The sequence below is a fragment of the Lynx rufus genome, unplaced genomic scaffold, assembly GCF_022079265.1.
Source record: "Lynx rufus isolate CCGP_SWC_20201006 ecotype Redwood Valley unplaced genomic scaffold, mLynRuf1.p SCAF_4, whole genome shotgun sequence".
NCBI classification, from domain to species: domain Eukaryota; kingdom Metazoa; phylum Chordata; class Mammalia; order Carnivora; family Felidae; genus Lynx; species Lynx rufus.
The window spans coordinates 75,747,116-75,767,407 of NW_025814856.1; the positions used below are offsets into that span (position 1 = coordinate 75,747,116).

Here is a 20,292-nt window from a genome sequence, read left to right on the forward strand (position 1 = left end):
TTTGTTGTGGGCTCTCGTGGGGTTTGCGTGGATAAGGAGCGTGGCTCCCAGCAGTGCTCAATAAACACTGTCAATATTTTGCAGTGCCAGTTACGGGCGGCGTGTGGCAGTGGCTTTATTAAATTTTCCTTTCCTTTCCTTCTCCCAAGTGGAGGATGCCTAACGCTGTTGTATTTTCCAGGGTGTGAAGATTTTTGACGTCACCTCAAAGCAGAGAATCACCAACGTGCCCCGGGATGACATAAGTCTTCGCCCGGATATGTATCCCTGTAGCCTCTGTTGGAAGGACAGCGTGACACTGATTATCGGCTGGGGGACTTCAGTCAAGGTGGTTTTGCTTGCCTTTCTAATAAGTCTGTGTTGTTACAGATCCACTGAGGGTGGTCCAAAGGAACAGGAGTTCTTTTTTTTTTTTTTTTTTTTAAAGAACTTTTTTTAAAAAAAAATTTTTTTTTTCTTTAATGTTTATTTATTTTTGAAGGAGAGAGAGAGAGAGAGAGACAGAGCGTGAGCTGGGGAGGGGCAGAGAGAGAGGGAGACACAGAATCCAAAGCAGGCCCCAGGCTCCAAGCCGTCAGCACAGAGCCTGATGGCAGGGCTCGAACCCACAAACCGTGAAATCATGACCTGAACTGAACTTGGACACGTAACCAACTGAGCCACCCAGGTGCCCAAGGAATAGGAGTTCTTGAATTTCTTCCCACAGCCAAAATGTTTCCCCCTGCTTGTTATTGTCCTGTGATATTCATTTAACGCTCAATTCTCTTCATATGCGTAAGTTTGGAGATACATTCCGTCTTTTCCATGCCCTGCAAAACAGATGGGGAGCATTGTTTGTAATGGTGCCTTCATTTATGATCTTTAGATTTTCCATTGCCCAGTTGGCCTTAGCTCTTTATGGAACATGTGGTCGGTTTCAGTGGTTTCTGGATTTTCCATTCTTCTGTGTTTTTTCCATTTCCCTTAGCTTCTACTCTTAGTTAGAGTTAATGGTGGAAAAAGAATGTTACATCTAAATCATCCTGCTTGCTTGGTCCTAGCTGGATGGAGCAGAGGCCCAGACTTCTTACTCGTAGGATTTGGGCCCATTTGGTGGAACACAAGTAAGTGTCTGTCCTTACTGTGCCTGGGTGACAGAGACACAGCCAGTCTACAAAAGCGGGCCCAGAGCTCACTCGCATTTTGTTTTTACATACCAGTGTTTGTCTTGTATTAGATAGTTCAGAACCCAAAGTCGTTGGCTTCCCCTTAAAAACTTATAGCTTAATCTAAACAAAATAAACTGAAAATTAACCAAGGCAAAAATAGTACGAGAAAGTATCCCAGCAGCAGTCTGGTGGCAGAGCTCAGGCTTTAGAGCCGGACAGATGTGAGATCGGTTCCACCTTCTCCACGCACTTCCTGCGTGAGCCGCAGCCTGACTCTCCTCATCCATAAATGGGAGTGCTGACTGTGCTCCGGTCTTGAGTTTGGGGGAGGATTAAATGAGGTAATGTGTACAAGGAGCTTAGCATAGCATCTGACATACTGTAAGTGCTGCATAAGCATCAGTTGTCATTATCGTGCCAGAAAATTCTAGAAAAGTCACGAAAGAGACATATTTATTTATTTTTTTATTTTTTAAAGTTTATTTTTATTTTTGAGACGGAGAGAGACAGAGCATGAACGGGGGAGGGGCAGAGAGAGAAGGAGACACAGAATCTGAAACAGGCTCCAGGCTCTGAGCCATCAGCCCAGAGCCCGACACGGGGCTCGAACTCAAGGACCGCGAGATCGTGACCTGAGCTGAAGTCGGACGCTTAACTGACTGCGCCACCCAGGCACCCCTAATGTTTATTTTAAATATACCCTTCTCTGGGGCACCTGGGTGGCTCAGTCAGGGAAGCATCCAACCCTTGATTTTGGCTTGGGTCACGGTCTCATGGTTTGTGAGATTAAGCCCTGCTCTGGGCTCCACACTGAGCCCAGCCTGGAGCCTGCTTGGGATCCTCTCTCCCTCTCTCTCTGCCCCTGCTCGCACACACATGTGCACGTCCTCTCACTCTCTCAGAAACAAAGAATGTACTCTTCTCTGGAAAAGGAAAGCACGAAAATTGTTAACTCGGTGCTTCTTACTGCGAAAGCAGTCATTGTTAACTTGAGGTAAAGTCCTCCTGGCCCTTATGTCGGTGTGATTCAAGTCCTCCTTTCTTTCTTAATTGTTTCCACGTATGAAGCGAACTTAGCCTGATTCACATTTAGGATAGCAGCAGAGAAATTGTTTGCAGTAGTCCAGGATAAAAGAAGTAAAAAGTGATTTTCTAGTCTTCCCGCATAGTGTGGTTACTCACCCAGTAAGCTTCTGTTCAGGATATTTTTAAAATGCCTTAAATGGACCAAGTGGCTTTTTGTTGTTGCTTAAAGTTGTGATTTTCTTTTGGTGAGAGACCAGGCAAATGAGCTTGTAGGGACACGTGAGAAGTTTACCGATTGCTACCAGCAATGCTTTCTTCCTTAAGCTGAATGGTGGCCCACAAAGGTAGCATGTCCCAATCCTGCAACCCATAAATGTTTCTCTGTATGGCACGAAATATGATTAATTAAGGATCTTGAGATGGGAAGATTATCTGAATTATCTGGGTTGACCCTAAGTGCAGTCACAGGTATTTGTTTTTTTAATTAAAAAAAAAATTTTTTTTTAATGTTTTTTTTTTTTGAGAGAGAGAGAGAGAGAGAGAGAGAGACAGAACACAAGTGGGGGAGGGGCAGAGAGAGAAGGAGACACAGAATGTGAAACAGGCTCCAGGCTCTGAGCTGGCAGCACAGAGCCCAATGTGGGGCCCGTACCCACGAACCGTGAGATCATGATCTGAGCCGAAGTCGGATGCTTAACCAGCTGAGCCACCCAAGCGCCCCAGTCACAGGTATTCTTAAAGACGGAGCGCCACCACAGAAAGAGGGAAGGCAGTGTGAGTGGGGAGGCAGGGCTGGAGGGACATGCGCAGCCACCAGAAGCCGGAGGAGGCATGTGGCAGATAGATTCTCCTCTAGAGCCTCTGCGGGGGGTGCGGCCCTGCAGACGCCTTGATTTTGGCCCAGTGAAACTGGTTTTAGACTTCCGGCCTTCAGAAGTTCGAAAGGAAACATTTCTGTGATTTCTAACCGCTCAGTTTGTCCGGTAGAGTAGCCTTGGGAACGGGCACACTCTCGCCACACCCAAATGAGGATTCAACGTCATTTTTCCCATCAAGTGTTTCTTATTATCGGGGATTCCTCTTAGTAACATTTTGGGCGGTTCTTCTCAGCCGAGAATCCCACTGCATTCCGCTGAGGGAAGACAAGACAGGACATAGCCTTTCCTCCCAGAGAACAGTTTTGTTGGGGAGAGACAAGCACACGGCGTAGCAGGGCCTGCAGTTAGCGCCAACCATTCATTCCTTCATTCGCGCAGCAAATACTTACCGAGTTCCTGTGATGCGCCAGGCGGTATTCTGGCGCTGCAGATATGTAAATAGATGGATTCTCTCCTGGGCAGCTTTTCGTTCTAGTGAGGGAAGCCATCTTCAAGTGGCAAGTGAACACAGCATGCGGATGGCGGTAAGATACCGAGGGGAGTAGTTGGACAGGGAGATGGGGGGAGGGGTTGGGGGTGTGTGCCACGTAACATAGAGCGGTCCAGGGAAGACCTCTGGCATAATGAACGTGCCCTTTGTCAGAGATCTGGAGGGAGGAGGCCATGCAGCCGTGGGAGGGGGGTGTCGGCAGGGGCAGCACCCTTGAGGAAGAGTGTGACTGGTGTATCTTTGTGGAAAATAAAGCCACCATCGCCAGAGTGGTTGGAGCAGGTGTGGAGGAGAGGGAAAGAGATGGGAGGGAGGGGGGTGCGTGGTGAAGGGGCAGATCGTGTTGGGCCTCACAGGCCTTTGTGCGGTCTTTGGCTTTTAATTTGAGGCGGGAAACCAGCACAGGGGTTTTGAGCCATGGAGTTAGTTAAATGATCCAACTTGGATTTTGAAAGGGTCACTCTGCCACGTGGAGCCAGGCGGCAAAGGGGCAGTGAAGAGGGGAGGTGGGGCCGGGGGCTCCTGAGGAGCCTCGGTGGAAGTCATGGTGTCTTGGGTCAGCCTCATGGAGCCGGTGGGGAGGGAATGGATTCTGGATGTATTTTGAGCACAGACTCTATGCTATTAGTGGTTCCGTGTGGGAAGTAAGAAAAAGCCAGAGCTCAGCGGACCCTTTTAAGCTGGGAAACTGGGAGATAAAGCTCCCTTTTACTGACCTGGGAAAGGCTGCCCGCGGAACACGCTTAGCGGGGAAGGCAGGAGTAGATTTTGTGTGTCCACTTGAGACGCCTGTTAGACACGCAAGTGGACAAGGCAGTTGGATGAAGCAAATTAGCGTTCGTGGGTGAGAACCTACCTGTCAGTGTAAAGGCTCTTGAGGTTATTGATTTGCTCTTATGCGGGACATGAGCTTAGCACTCAGTCCTCACCCACGTGAGGCAGGTGCCGGGCTGGAGCTCAGGCCACACACGTCTGAGGAGGGAAGAGGGGAGCCCAGCCTCCAGTACCGCCCTGCGTCCTGGTCTTCAGAGGGGCGGTAGCATGGCCAGAGAAACAGTCCGGCCTTGGCATGAGTTCACTTTTGCCGAGAAGCTTTCCTCCAGCCGGTCGGTAGATGCCCCTGCTCTGTATTTCTGTACTTTCCCTTCCTGCTTGAGTAAAATCCCTCATTTGTCTTCCCCTACTGCACCATAATCTTCCTAAGAAAAAAAGCTATGTCTGTTTCTCAGAAGTCTTTTTTTTTTAATTTTTTAAAAAATATTCTTTTCTTTATTTTGAGCAGGGGAAGGGCAAGAGAGAGAGGCAGAGAGAGAATCCCAACCAGGCTTCGCGCAGAGAGCGCAGAGCCCAATGCAAGGCTCGATCCCAGAAACTGTAAGTTCATGACCTGTGCTAAAATTGAGAGTCAGTCACTTAACTGACTGAGCCACCCAGGCGCCCCTCTCAAAACTCTTGTCGTTTTTTTGTTGTGTTTTGTTTTTAAGTTTGTTTTAAGCTTAGAGAAAGCTTGAGTGGGGTAGGGGCAGAGAGAGAGGGAGAGAGTATTCCAAGCAGGCTCCACACTGTTAGCACAGAGCCCGATGTGGGGCTGTAACTCACGAACTGTGAGATCAAGAGTTAGGCGCGTAACCGACTGAGCCACCCAGGCGCCCCTCTCAAAACTCTTAACTTAGGACTGGTGCCCTCTAGTTGCTCAAAGTGTTAGGTAGTATTATTTATGGGTTACTTTCTATGATTCTACCTCACACCATTTGAGATACTACTCATGTTCTTTTATCAGCACATTAAAAATCAGCACAGCGTCCATTTGGCACTGTGGGGCATGCCTGCTAGATAATCGGGTAGATACCCTTGTAAGTGTGGACAGAAGAATAGCTAATGTGTCTGACCAAAAGTCTAACAAAAGGAGGGGGAAATTAGGGAAGACTGGGGAAGTGGACAGGGCATTGTCTGAGATGGACAGGCAACAGAAAGCAATCAAGGGAGAATATTTCCAGTCACTTCCAAGCAAATGCTTCTGCCTCCACAGCCTTGGGCCGGATCGAGTCCTGCCTTGGAGCGAGGACTGTCGTGTGGTCACTGCATCGCTGCACAGCAGCTTAGACATGTGTGCATAACATACGAAACCTTCTACTAGTTCACGTCCCCCTTGATCTGTCAGTTCTACTTCTAGGAATTTATCCTGTAGAAACAAAAATCCAAAAGTTTTATATCCAAGTATGTGGATTGTATCATGCTGTTGCTTGCCTTTGGGTTACATAGAAGCGAAAACCAAATGTCTAAGAGGGGATCGAGTAAGAAAATTCCAGTACACGCATGCAGTGAAATACTATAAAGAATTGTGGAAGAATATGCAAATAATATATCAAATTGTTAGGTTAATAAAAGTAGTTTCCAAAAAAAAAAAAAAAAAAGATTGTTAATGTGTTCACTTTGTATCAGAACAATGAATAGTTTTTTTCTCTTCGGGTTTTTTTATATTTTAGAATTTTCTATTTTGTAGCTAAACTTAGGGTAACAGTATTTCTTGTGTTCTTTTATAGCTATCTGAAGAAAAAGGAAAAAACTGATGAAAGTTGTGTATAGTCAGCATTTAACTTTAGGCTGTCTTACCTTGATAGCAGAACTTATGTAAATTTTTGTTGTCATATTACAAAATAGAATATATTCATTTCAGAAAATACAGCAAAAGGGCGCCTGGGTGGCTCAGTCGGTTAGGCATCCAACTCGTTGATTTCGGCTCATGTCATGATCTCACGGTTTATGGGTTCAAGCCCCAAGTCGGGCTGTCGGGCTTTGCACTGTTAGCTTGGGATTCTCTCTCTCCCTGTCTTCTGCCCCTCACCCCACTGCCTTTCGCTTGCTCGCTTGCTCTGTCTCTCAAAAATAAATAAACTTAAAAAAACAAAACAAAACTGCTACACACGCACGTATATATCCAAACTGTATACATAGATTTGATTTTTTAATGTTTTTTTTAAGTTTGTTTATTTTGAGAGAGAAACTGCGAGTGGGCAAGGGGCCGAGAGAGAGGGTGAGAGAATCCCAAGCAGGCTCCACTCTGTCAGCTCGGAGCCCAACACAGGGCTTGAACTCACGAACTGTGAGATCATGACCTGAGCTGAAATCTAGAGTCACATGCTTAACCGACTGAACCACCCAAGTGCCCCTACATGTAACTTAAAATAGAGGTTGGCAGGGGCGCCTGGGTGTCTCAGTAGGTTGAGCGTCCGACTTCAGCTCAGGTCATGATCTCACGGTTCGTGGGTTCGAGTCCTGCATCGGGCTCTGTGCCGACAGCTCGGAGCCTGGAGCCCGATTCTGATTCTGTGTCTCCCACTCTCTCTGTCCCTTCCCCACTCAGGCTCTGTCTCTCTCTGTCTCAGAAATAAATAAACATTAAAAAAAATTTTTTTTTAAATAAATAAAAAATAAAATAGAGGTTGGCAGACTTTTTCTGTAGGGGGTAGCAGGTGCTTTAGGTTTTGTGGGCTCCATACTGTTTCTGCTGAATATTTTTCTCCTTCTGCCTTCCTTCCTTCCTTTCTAGCCTTTCAAAATGTGAGAACTATTCTTAACTTACAGATCATAAAAAGACAAGTCAAAGACAGGTTGTAGTTTGCCAACCCTGATTTAAAGTACGTAATACATTGATTTTAAAACACCTGAGAGGAAAGATAAAAAATAAAAAGCCACTCGAGAGAAGAAGAGCATGATGCCACTTACACAAAGTATAATTTAGCAACAGTGAAATAAATGACTAATATATAATCAGAAACACAGCCCTAACGCGAATGTTGCCCAGATTCGCCGTTGGGCAGAACTTTATTTGGACGATGGTAGAAATAGTCCCTGGGGCGTCTGGGTGACCCAGTCGGTTAAGTGTCTGACTTCGACTCAGGTCACGATCCCACGGTTTGTGAGTTCAGGCCCTGCGTCGGGCTCTGTGCTGACAGCTCAGAGCCTGGAGCCTGCTTCAGATTCTGTGTCTCCCTCTCTCTCTCTGCCCCTCCCCCGCTCACACTCTTGTCTCTCTCTCTCAAAAATAAACGTTAACAAAAAAAAATTAAAAAAAAAAAAAAAGTAGTCCCTAAGTAGAGTTGCTGAGAATGGGTCATTGGAAACGTTTTAAAACGATACTACAGTTTCCCTTCTTTCATTGCCCTTGAATAAGACTTTACTGAAGAATAATGTTGTAGAACCTAAGGAATGGTTGCTATACGTCATTGAAATTAATTTCTATCAGTGAAGTCGATTGTGTGCGTTCCATCTCCGTGCTACACGGCCAGTTTAACGAAAGTGTCCTATAGTGAATGACATGCTATGTCTTTTCCATGCAATGAATGAAAGAACCTGTGAATTTCTTTTCTAGATCTGCTCAGTGAAGGAGCGGCATGCCAGCGAAATGAGGGACTTACCGAGTCGCTATGTTGAAATAGGTATGCCTTCCGCGAGTATAACACGTCAAAAGAGAGTCCATTTTAGTAAAGGGAAACCTAAAATCGTGTTCGCCTTTGGGGCTCGTCCTTTGGCACCTTAGTGAAGTAGGTGGAGAGGCTTTTGTTTTAAGTTTTGAAACTTTGCTATAGTATTTTTTTTTTCTGTCTGTATTTCTACTTTTTAGATGGCAGTACTTTTTCTACTTATGTAGTTGGCTTTGAAGTTGAATAACCATGGGTTCAGGTTCTGGTTCTGTTGTTTCCCACCTGGACTTTGGACAGATCCCTACATGCCTCTGCATTCTCATCTATAAAATGTGAGAAAGAACCCCTGCCCCACGGGTGTCGTTGAGAATTCAGAGAGAATTCACGCACGCACAGCCCACAGCATGGTTCTGACACCTGGTCCTGCCCACGATGTACCCTCAGAATACTCCCTTCATCGTCACCTGACCGGACCGGGCTGCCGTGATCTTTTCTCTGGATCGCTGCCACAGCCTCCTGAGTGGTTTGTCTCCTGCCACCGTGAATTGCGGGGATCTAGCCTCCCCACCGCAGTCAGCATACAAAGCAGATCATGTCACCACCCTTCAGCCCATTCCCATGTTTGTGGCACAGAGAGGAGATGCGTGGGATCTGTGTTGGCCCTCACCCGTGCCTCCAGCTTTAGCTCACAGCAAGTTTCTCTGACGTCTCTGCACCGTGGCGGCCACGCTGGCCACCTTTCACCCATCCATGCTCCTTCTTCAGGTCTCTCTAGAAAGCTCTTCTTGCCCGTTTGCGCTTCCTTGACCCTTAATCATTCTTCAGCGCAAGGATTGCTTGAGAAAGCCCGCTGCACCTTGCTGACTGGGTCAGCCCCTGTCCTTTCTCACTCCTGTTTCACTTGCCGTGATCGTGCGATTTTTCAGCGCGGGTCTGTCTCTTCCAGCAGACTGTAACCTCCCTGAGGGCTTGCACTGCGTCTGCTTTGGCTCAGTGTTTGTGTCTCAGACGCCCGGCACAGTGCAGGTACTAAGTAATGCCACGTACTGAACGAATTGGCGACTCAGGGACAGCTATTCAGGAGAAGTGTGCCGAGAATGACACGGCACTACGTCCGCATCTTGGTTTTAGAACTCAGTGTAAAAGTTATTCGGACACAAGGGATAAAAATAGAGTGACTTTTGCCGATTGAATAGATATAGTGAGAGCTGTTTGGGATTATTCAGAACCAAGCAGAAGGAGACCAAGTTATGTGACGAAGCTGTTTTGCCATCTTAGAAATCAGCTGAAGATTTCATTTCCCTATTTGGATGGGAGGCGGGGAATATCAGTTTGAGTGGTTCTTACAACAAGGTGAAGCTGAGACAAATAATCTGTACACAACTGTATTTCTGGAAACAGAAAGGTGTGTGGTACCTCCATGGCTAACATAGTCATAGCTTTTAAATCTGGGGTGTTTTGTATTTGAAGACAGGAGTGGGTTGGGTGACAGGGTTTCAATAACTTTCTGCCTTAGACGGAGAAATAAATCCGCAGTTCAGATTGTGCAGAGGATGGACGATAAGCATGTGTAGAATATGATGGTACCAAGAAAAGCCAAGGAATGAGGAGCTAGAGAAAACTGAAAACTACAAGGTCAGGGTCATTATTTCTGTGTCTCCATCTTCTTTCCTGCTTCCCAGCCAAAACCTCTGAACATCTCAATGCATAGTGTCCTGAGAGAGAAGTCTTCAATGTTTTAAATATAGATGAGTGGCGAGGGATGGGGGTTGGGGTAGCGAAAACCCTGGGAGTTTTTAAGGGTGGAGGAATTGCCAGGAAGACACAAAAGCGTAGCAACTGTCTTCTCTCCTTAGCTGGTGCTGATCACTCACACGAGCGGTGCGGGTCAGTCCCCCGTGTGGTTCACCTCACTGTCATGGCAGCCCCCTGTGGGGCAACTGGTCTGCTCCTCAGTCTTGTTCACAAAGACAGTTGGGGCTCAGAGACGTAGCTATCTTACTATCTAAGATCTTACTACAGTGGTGTTAGACATGGACAAACTCTAGGGGCGCCTGGGTGGCTCAGTCGGTTAAGCGCCCGACTTCAGCTCAGGGCATGGTCTCATGGCTTGTGGGTTCGAGCCCCACGTCGGGCTCTGTGCCGACAGCTCAGAGCCTGGAGCCTGCTTCGGATTCTGTTTCTCTCTCTCTCTGCCCCTCCCTGCTCACGCTCTGTCTCTGTCTATCTCTCAAAACTAAACATTAAAAAAATTTAAAAAAAAGAAATGGACAGACTCTGGCTGCAGAGCCACCGGCAGCTTCCAGGAAGGCAAGGCGGTTTGCCGAATTCCTGTGTGATCTTGATGAGCCTTCCTGAGCCAAGCTTTCCGTACCTGTAAAGGGGAGCTGATAGTACCTACCTTCGCGGGCGGTTGTGAGAATTAGACATTAAGTAATGTCTTGATCTCGGTGCTTGGCATACAGTAGGCGCTCACTGAATCATGGTGGTGATTATCACTGTGCAGACTTCCATCCCAGCTGTGTGACTGCTAATGGCTGGCCCAGTGGTGGCCCCGGAGCCCTGGGATCATGTTATTAAAGTATAGTTCATCTGGACTACAATTTATGTGCAATAGACCGTGTGTGGGTGCTGGCAATATCACATTACTGACGTTTTACTACTGTGGTTAGTGGTTAAGTACCATTTTTTCCCCTCTTGAGAGCAAACCTTTAAGAATATAAACCATTTCCACAGCAGGAGGCAAAGTGGTTTAGATAAGAGTCCTTGACGAGGATAAAGGAAAAGAGAAATATTAGGAGGTCTGGATTACAATTTGCTTTAGCCCTGAACAGTGTGAGCCACACTGTTCTTTAGTAAATGAGGTGAAAATGGCATTGAGGTTAAAGAACTATCGGTGCTGTACATTTCTTAGGAGCCAAATGTTTGTAGCTCTTCCCTATAAATCAGAATCTCAAGAACAACACAAAAAAGGTTTTGCTCTTTAAAAGGATATTAATTTATTCTTATAAATGAAACGAATGACGATAATGAATATGAGGCTTACTGGGCAATCACCAACCCTTGAAAACATTCTCTCTACATAAGGCTTTTTGGATGTCATTTCTTTTTCCAAATTACATTGTGGGTTTTTTTTTTTTTTTAAGTTTTTATTTATTTTTGAGAGAGACAGAGACAGCATGAGCAGGGGAGGGGCAGAGAGAGAGAGAGAGAGAGGGAGGGAGGGAGGGAGGGAGAGAGAGAATATCCCAGGCAGGCTCCATGCTATCAGCACAGAGCCCAGTGCAGGGCTCGAACTCACGAAACCGTGAGATGATGAACTGAGCTGAAACCACGAGTCAGATGCTTAACCAACTGAGCCACCCAGGCGCCACCAAATTACATTGTTAAAAGTAGGTTCTGGTCTAAGCCTGCCATAATTATTTGAACTGGGATCTCTTGCACTATCACGGGGCTCCCTTGCGCTGTGGCACTGTTCACCAAAGTCTTCTGTGGTCTTCCAGGAATGGCCGTTGGAGAGCTCTTGAGAAATGAAGCCTGTATTTGTGGGTCATTTTCTGGGTGTCCTGCCAGGACAGATGGCTTACATGTGAGGAGTTCACGATTGACTTCCTAGTCTTGATTTCCTATGGAAGCTTATTTCAAAAAACAAAAACAAAACCAAAAGGAATCAAAGGAAATATTATATGGGAATCTATGTAAAATGATAGAAGCTAGGAAGAAAGGGAGGAGAAAAGGGATGTCTTTTCACTTTAATTAAACAGTGGCCGTATCTTCAGTGATTGTACACCGTGGCTCTTTGAATTTAGCACATTGTTCTATTTTTAGCCTCGTGATTGATTGGGAAAACAGTGACCTGGAAATGAAAGATCTGCGTGCTGGTGGAGACAAGCGTGAGACAATAGTCTTGGCTAGATCTAAGTGTGTCTTCCCATCCACCTGTTACTATGCTGACCCAGATACGCGGGTTCCATGTGATGTGGTTCATCTCCCTGGCTGAGTCTCAGCAGGAATCAGAACGGTTCTGGTATCGTTGAGAGTGTTTTCGCTCAAGGATCTAGCTTTATTTGGTGTTCTGTTATAAATTCAGTTCGACTCTCTTATAATCTCGTAATTCTTCTTTCTGCATTAAATTTTTTCTGACATCTTATCATGAGAAAAATTAAAACATACCAACAAGCGAAGAATTCTCACAAAACAAGCACCCATGTAAGTGCTCCTAGGTTCTGCAGTTAAGATTGTGCTATATTTGCATGTCTGGTCCTCTGTCCATTCCTCTTCAAAGTCAGGACTCTTTCCCTCTCAGTGCTGGGAACTCAAACGTTTGTTGTTGGGTGTGGCATTGGTAAATTTTCTCTGTAGCAAGTTCAGTAGGAAGTCTGAAACACTTGATGTAGCAAATATATTTTGTTCATTTTATAAAAACAACCACCAGGCACATGCCACGTAGATAGAATTTCATTTAACCTTCACAGCCAGATAAACAGGGCTGTTAGCCCACTTCATAGGTGAAGAGACTGAGGTTCGGAGGGGTCAGGTAACCTGTTCAGGATCATTACATTCATAAGCAAAGAAGACAACGTTTGAACTCAGGATATGCTGAGTTTCAAGCTGTTGCTCATCGCCCCTGTGCCATACACTCTCACATGCATTCCCTCCAGCTCACGCCGGCCCTCAGCTGCAGCCAGAGGAACTGACGAGAATGATGGAGGCTTGCTGTGGGCGTTCAGATAAAAACCATAGGGTAGAAAGTCTATAGAATCCAAACACCCCTTTCAATATGCCAGTGATATTACCCGTTCTTCAAAAGCCAGATGAAATTCCGTGGATTTTTTTTGTCTTTATTTTGGTTCAGCCAAGTATCCCGTTCGGAGAAGTAGTTATTTTAGTTCCCCTTGTTTTATTCTGGGACTGATAGCCCTTCACTGTTCGTCTTCCAAATTGTTAGAGAACATCTAGAATATAGGTGCTTAAAGGGAACCAAATCCGGATTTGTGATGTGATGCTTTGCAGAAGAAAAGCTTTTGTTTGCTCTTTTTTATTGTTTGACTTCAGTTTAGTTGACGCATCAAGGTAGTTTTGGAGCGGGGGAGGGGGGGTTGGTCTCTAAAATTATTTCTGTTTTTCAGTTTAATTGTGGTAAAGCTTAAGGTAAGATCTACCCTCTTAATGTTTTTTTAAATGTTTATTTGAGAGAGAGAGAGAGAGAGAGAGAGTAGGGGAGGGGAGGGGTAGAGAGAGAGGGAGACACAGGATCTGAAGCAGGCTCCAGGCTCCAGGCTCCAAGCTGTCAGCACAGAGCCTGATACAGGGCTTGAACCCATGAACCATGAGATCATGACCTGAGCTGGAAGTCGGACACTTAACTGACTGAGCCACCCAGGCGCCCCTGCCCTCTTAAATTTTTAAGTGTACAATACACTGTTGACTGTGTGTACAATGTTGAACAGGAGATCACTAGAGCTCACTCATGTTGTTAACTGAGATTTTAGGCCCATTGATTAGCAATTTCCCACTTTCCCCCTCCCGCCCTTGGCAACCACCATTCCACTCCTTGATTCTATGGGTTTGACTCCTGTAAATACATCCTAGAAATGGAATCATGCGGTATTTGTCTTCCTGTGACTGACTTGTTTCACTTAGCATAGTGTCCTCAGGGTTCATCCGTATTATTACAGAATTGTCCTCCTTTGTCCTCCTTTCTTGAAGAATTGTCCTCCTTTCTTGAAGAATTGTCCTCCTTTCTAAAGGCTGAATAATATTCCATTGTCTGTCAATATACCACATTTTACTTATCCATTCCTCTGTTGATGGACATTTAGGTTGTTTCTACATCCTGCCTATTGTGAATAGTGCCGCCACAGCGACCGTGGGAACGCTAATGTCTCTTTAAGATACTGATTTTAATTATTTTGGCTAAATACGCAGAGGTGGGATTGCTGGATCATACGGTAGTTCCATTTTTCATTTTTCGTGGAACCTCCATGCTGTTTTGCATGGTGCTGGGCCACTCTGCTCTCCCCCCAGCAGCATACAAGGTTCCAGTTTCTCCACGTCCTCACCAACATTTGTCTTTTCTTTTCTGACAATAGCCTATTTACAACTGAAAGTGTAACTTCTTGGTTTGACCCTTTTGACCCAGCAGGTCCTTGACCATTATGACCTTTTCTGCAGCATAAGCAGCGTGTTGTGAGCCGCTCCCTAAATCACTCCTCATCCGTGCTGCTTCCTGAGTGCCAAAGTTGAGATGAGATTATCACAGGAACTGAGCTCTGTCATTTAGCACAGTGGTGTGGCGAACATTGATTAGAAAATATGCAATTAAATTGCGGACTACACTTGCTTTAAATGGCTTTTGTCTTATGTGTACTATTGGCTCCTGGCTTGAATGTTTTTGTTATTTTGTCCATTAGTCATCCCCTTCTATTTTATGCCTGTGTATGAGGTCTTCTCCCTGGTTTGCTGATGTGAAACATGGTAAAGTCGCTTTTACTTTCATGCATCTGCTTCACAGCACAGCCCTGAAGATGTTGGAATGTTGTAATATCCAAATGCATTTTCTTAAATCAGTGGTCAGCCTGACAGAGTGTCCAAACTTACTGGAGAGTCATTATGAAATACTAATACTAGTGACTGAGGGGTCACATTCTCTTGGGAGGAAGGCACTATCACAAAGGGACCTTGATGCTTTTTTCATAAGTGAATGCAAGGCAATGAAAGATAATTGTTCCTGTTTGGAAATTGCTTGAGAAACTCCTGTTTGTTTGCTTTTTAAGACTGAGAGGCCAAAATCTATAGCATATGATTTTATTTAGCTCCAGTAAAGATACCAAATCCTCTGGGTCACATCTGCTGGGGATTTTGAAAGCAACAAAGTGAAAACAAGGGCCTAGAACAAAGAAGGAGTGCAGATTGTCTGTGCTGAGTGCTTTTGCGCTTTGTAGCACAGCAAATTCAAGGGAGGGGCCAGGCACCCCGGCCGCCGGCCACGGAACCACCAGAGGACTGTCAAAGCCTTAACTTGCATTTCTGCCAACTAACTGTAGCACAATTTTAACCTGAGTATCTTTGTTCTGATGTATGCTTTCTAGTGTGAATTCTATCTGGGAAAAGGAAGCCTTCAGATTCCTGCTTGAGTTACCTTCTACTTAACTTGAGTTAAGAGGTTACCTTCTACCTAACCTCTCTGAGCTTTAGTGTCCAGTCCCCCACCCCCATCCCAAAATCAGTACAGGGTGGTTATGGTAAAAAGAAATCATGTCTGTACAATATTCTGCATCCTGCCCCTCCGCATAGGGAATGTTCATTAAACGGGAGCTGTTCATGACACTACGATTATATTCAGTTACTCAGAGAAAAGAGAGAAAAACAGCATTTCTTTTAACAGTCAGACTAAAATACTTTTGTCCACAAAGTCATTTGAAATAGGGATGCCTGGATGGCTCAGTAGGTTAAACATGTGACTCGATTTCAGCTCAGATCATGATCTCACGGTTGGTGAGTTTCAGCCCCACGTTGGGCTCTGCTCTGATAGCACGGAGCCTGCTTGGGATTCTCTCTCTCTCTCCCTCTCTCTCTGTTCGTCCCCTGCTTGTGCTCTCTCTCTCTCAAAATAAGTAAATAAACTAAAAAAAAAGTCAATTGAAAGAGAATTGGGGGAAAGGTATAGGTAAACATTTACCATTCCAAAGAGATTAGTATATTTCATGCCTGCATTTTTCAGTGAAATGTATCTTATAAACCTATATGATACAGATGCAAGTAATCAAGAATATTGATTTAAATATCACTTACAGGTCTGAATACACTGATAGTGAGACAATCTACTTGTGAATTATTTGGAAAATGGTCTTTGTGTTCAGACCTAAAATCTTGATTTTTATCCTTTACAATTTGGTATACATTTCTAATACTTTTTTAAAATGAAAACATTTTAATGAGCACTTACTGCATTGTTTTCTTTCATGTTACAAACACCATACCTGCTCTTGAGGGGCTGATGGTCATCGCTGTTTTCACCCTTTTCCCTACCCTTCTGAAAATAAATTCTCTCACTTTGTACAGTACCTTTTTTTATGTATATTTCCATTTTTGCATAGCGTGTTGTATTTTATTTTATTAATTTTTTTTTTTTTTTTTTTTTTTTTTTTTGGTTCTAGACTCAGGCTCTTTTAAGTCAGACAGGATCTTTAACATTCTGATACTTCTCAAAGAATGTCTAATCCAAATTGGTGCTCGGCGATTCTTTTTTTGAGTAGTTGATAACCAGAGATGTAAGGAGCAAGGTACAAGAAAGGTTTTGCTAATTTCTTTTTCAGTCACGCGGCAGTCGTTTGGAAACCGTTAGCGGGTCTGCTGTCGGAGGTCCAGCAGTACCTGTGTAGTTGTGACTCTAACCCTGACGCCATTGCCTGGCTGATGGAAAGCTCGTGTGTCACCCTGTAGCATTTTGTACTTGGAGGATTCTCAGAAGCGGCAGCATAACTCTTCAGTCTGCCCGAGTCGTCACCTGACAAGGGAACAGCTAAGTCACGTGACCAAAACCACATTGACAACGTTGACCACACAAATGAGCGACAGAGTGGACCTGAGAGCCCCAGATACGAGTGAGCGGGAAGGCCCACCGATCGCCGCCAGCCCCGCTGTGGGGCCCATGTCTGTGTGAGAGAAGGTAGAGGGTGGAGGGGAGCCAGGGGGCATCTGGTGAATTTGAGGTCAGGAGAACTCCCGCATGGCAGACGGGTGTTCCCAGGAGAAGACCACTGGCCGCTCAGTGGGTGCGGGGACCGCGTTGAGGAGCATGAAAGCTGAGTAGGATCGGGACTGTAGAAAGGAAAGAAAAGGGACAGTGAAAGTGGGGAGGGAACAGGGCCAGGAAGTCTCAGAAAGCAAGAGGCCGGGTTTTTAACATTCCCTCCCAGAGGAGGGAGCGCTCTGCTATGTTTGAGGAGCTGTCCCAGCCCCTGCCTCTTCCTAAGAGATCAGGGACCGTGTTGTCGCCCACAGATGAGCACCAAAAGGCACCAAGGTCAAATCCCATACTCAGGCTTAAGGAAAAGTAAACAAGGAGCAGAATAACATCGTTGGCAATGAAAGCAAGAAACCAGAAAGAAACACCCAGAACAAGCGGGAAGACTTTTTTTTTTTTTTTTTGAATTAGACACGAAAGAACAAAAAAATCAATTTAAAGAAAATTTCAGGGGCGCCTGGGTGGCGCAGTCGGTTGGGCGTCCGACTTCAGCCAGGTCACGATCTCGCCGTCCGTGAGTTCGAGCCCCGCGTCAGGCTCTGGGCTGATGGCTCGGAGCCTGGAGCCTGTTTCCGATTCTGTGTCTCCCTCTCTCTCTGCCCCTCCCCCGTTCATGCTCTGTCTCTCTCTGTCCCAAAAATAAATAAACGTTGAAAAAAAAAAAAATTTAAAATAAAAAAAAAAAAAAAAAGAAAATTTCAAATGAGATGACAGAAGTCAAGAAATATTTATAAATGAAAGGTCATTTCAGAAATGAAGATTAAACTAGAAGGAACATGGGCAAACAGAAAGACCATGCCGTCAGAGAAATTGAAGGGGGAAAAGAGGACAATTTGAAAACATCGCAAAGCAAGAAGAAAAAGATTTAACAGTGAAATGATAAATACCAAAGACTGGCAAAGATGATTCAATTGACAGGTAAGGGTCCCTGAAGGAAAAAAAAGAAGACAAAGGAATGGAGCAGATCCCAAACACATTAATTCAAGAAAAATTTCCTGAAACTACGAAGAAACGAAAAGTTGAAGCTAGAAAGTCATACCCTGTGTCTCTGAAAATAGTGACCCACAAGGAGCACCATCAAGATATGTTTGGGTAAAATGACTGGACTTTCAAGACAGTCTGTCGGGCGTCTAGATCTGCACTGCCCCGTTGTAGTGCTGGATTGAACTGTACCGCACGCAGGATTCTAACGACTTTGTATGAAAATAAGTAAATTGTCTCATTAATTTTTTTATGTTGTTCCATGTTGAAAACATTTTAGATACGTTGCAGTAAATATGTTTTAAAATTTTTACCTCTTTTTACTCTTCAATGTGGCTACTAGAAAATTGAAAATTGCATGCGCAAGTTGTGTTTATGGCCTGCGTTAATATTCTGTTGGACAGCGCGGTTCTAGAACTCCAGGCCCCCTTCTGCATCAGAGTCCCCATTCTGCATCCGTAGTACCTTCCTGGATAGAATTTTCCCGTGAATAGTCCTTTTGATATTTTCTCTCCATATGCTTAGAATCTCTCTTTTTTTGTCTTTTTCCTTGAATTCTTCTTATAGCATTTCAGGGAATTTTTATCTTCCAGAATAAGCCAGGGCACAGCACTGCTTCAGCCCTAACAGGCACCTCATTGCTTCATCAGTCCTACTTGAAGTGAGCACAGCGCCCCCTACAGGGCCCTGGAGCCATCCCCACACTCTGTCTTTGTCTCCCTCTAGGAATGGCATTTTTCTCTCCTCTTTCTTCCCCCTCACCAGCTTTGAACTTCTGTTTTGTTTTAGTGCTCTCTAACCAAATTTGTCTTTATTTTATTTGTGATTTATCTTTTTTAGATAAACCATTTAAAAGATGAGCTTCTGTGGCAATAGACCTAAAAACTCTGTGTGTTTAAACTAGTTTTCTTTTAGGCAAAAAATAAGCAATCATCATTAGAATGATTAAAAGCATTGATATGTGGGAAAGAACAGAATTTCAGGGAAAATAAATTAACTGAAACTTCCACTGGTCCACTGGAAAATTTGAAATAGAAAGCCCGGTCATTACTGGAAGGTATTTTACAAAATCAGCCCATAACGTTTTATATCATTTATGCATGTTCTTCAGGAGAATAAACATTACCATTCCACATTTCCTTCTCTTGGCACTAATCTTGACACGGTTTTTATGTACGACATCCTTTCTTCGTAAATAGCATTTCTCTAGTTAGTTTGTAATTTAGTTACTGCCTAAATTACTACTAAATCTCAGGAAAGTCTGGTAAGATTTAGTACTTAACAAAAGCATTTATTACAGTGTCTGGAATTGACAAGTGAAATAAATACATGGTTCTGGACATTTCTCCTTGTTTTCTTTTGGAACACCTTAGATTTTCCACTGTTCTTAATTAGAGAACAGGAAGTCTTCTGTCTAATGCATGGAAGCCGTTGTGCACTGGGAAATAAGTATGTAGAGCAGGGAAGATTTGGACAGAATTATCTCCGAGCTTTTCTGTTCTGTTTCGTACAGCTCATTCATAGACATCCGGGCTTGATGTGTATTTGGTTACCTTGGGAGAGCCCCTGTGTTCCTTGTTAATGAGCAGCGTATATAGCATCCTGAATGTGGAGAGTATCTTGTCCACCCATCACTTGCTAGACGGTGTTCGTCCTCAAGTGCCTATGGTAGACCAGCACATCAAAGCTTCCTTGTAATTACCATGAATCTGTGGCATCTCTGACTGATTGATTGCACTGGGGGTATAGCATTTCAGTGATGAAATGTAATTTAGTAAAGCAGAACTCAAGTCCATTTCTACCAGATGTGGTTTAACCACCTCAGGAGTCAGTGCAGTCAAAACCTCTCGTTAATATGCCTGCGTGTCTCCTAGAATGTGACACTGCCACCTCTTTGATCACTGGCCCCACACTGTTCAGTAGCACCTGGACATTCCAGACCTCCCCGGGCCTTACCCCACCCCCTCCCCCCTACGTGATACAGCAGTGGGAGCTTCTCTAGAATCTTCGGTGCCTGGTGCCCCTGGATGTGCTCATCTGTGCACGTGGCTGTGGTGGAGGCGGCCCTCTGCACGTGCACTTCATGTGAACATTGATCACGTAACCATTTTACCGAAAGTATTTGCAAGTGCCGGATACAGATACTCAGTTGAAGCCCACAAAGGTTCAGGAAAAAAGTGTTAGTGGCAGTGCTAGGATCAGAGCACCTGCCTTTGGAGTTCTGCTCTGGTTCTTACCAGGGCACCGTAACCACCTGTGTGATCTAACCAAGGCCAACATGTAAGAAATACTACCTTTTTAATGCTTATGTTACCATTTAGTAATTTCTTTGATCCTATGGATCCTCAGTTTTATTTCGGTGTGAAAATTGTGAAAACGGTTGTATAAGGAGGTGGCAATAAAGACAGGCAGGGACAAGTCACACTAAGTGACCTGCAAGGAAAGTGGAGAGGAGGTGGAAGAAAAATTCAGGGGTGCCTTATTTCGTCTGTGTTAGGGATTTTACGTTTACTCTGATTCCATTATTTTATGGATGGGAAAAGTTATACCTGCAGAAGTTAAATGACTTGTTCAAGTTCAAGTTATAACCCAGATC

At 44.6% G+C, this 20,292-nt stretch overlaps 1 protein-coding gene across 2 annotated transcripts in view; it reads left to right on the top strand.

The window, feature by feature from the left end:
• The window catches only part of VPS41 (VPS41 subunit of HOPS complex), a 184,828-nt gene that overhangs the window by 108,109 nt on the left and 56,427 nt on the right, over positions 1 to 20,292 (top strand). For both annotated transcript variants that reach the window (XM_047095042.1, XM_047095043.1), the window contains 2 exons: positions 182 to 328; positions 7,915 to 7,981. In XM_047095042.1, coding sequence (XP_046950998.1) covers positions 182 to 328; positions 7,915 to 7,981 — 214 coding nt within the window. The remainder of the gene's footprint in view (positions 1 to 181; positions 329 to 7,914; positions 7,982 to 20,292) is intronic.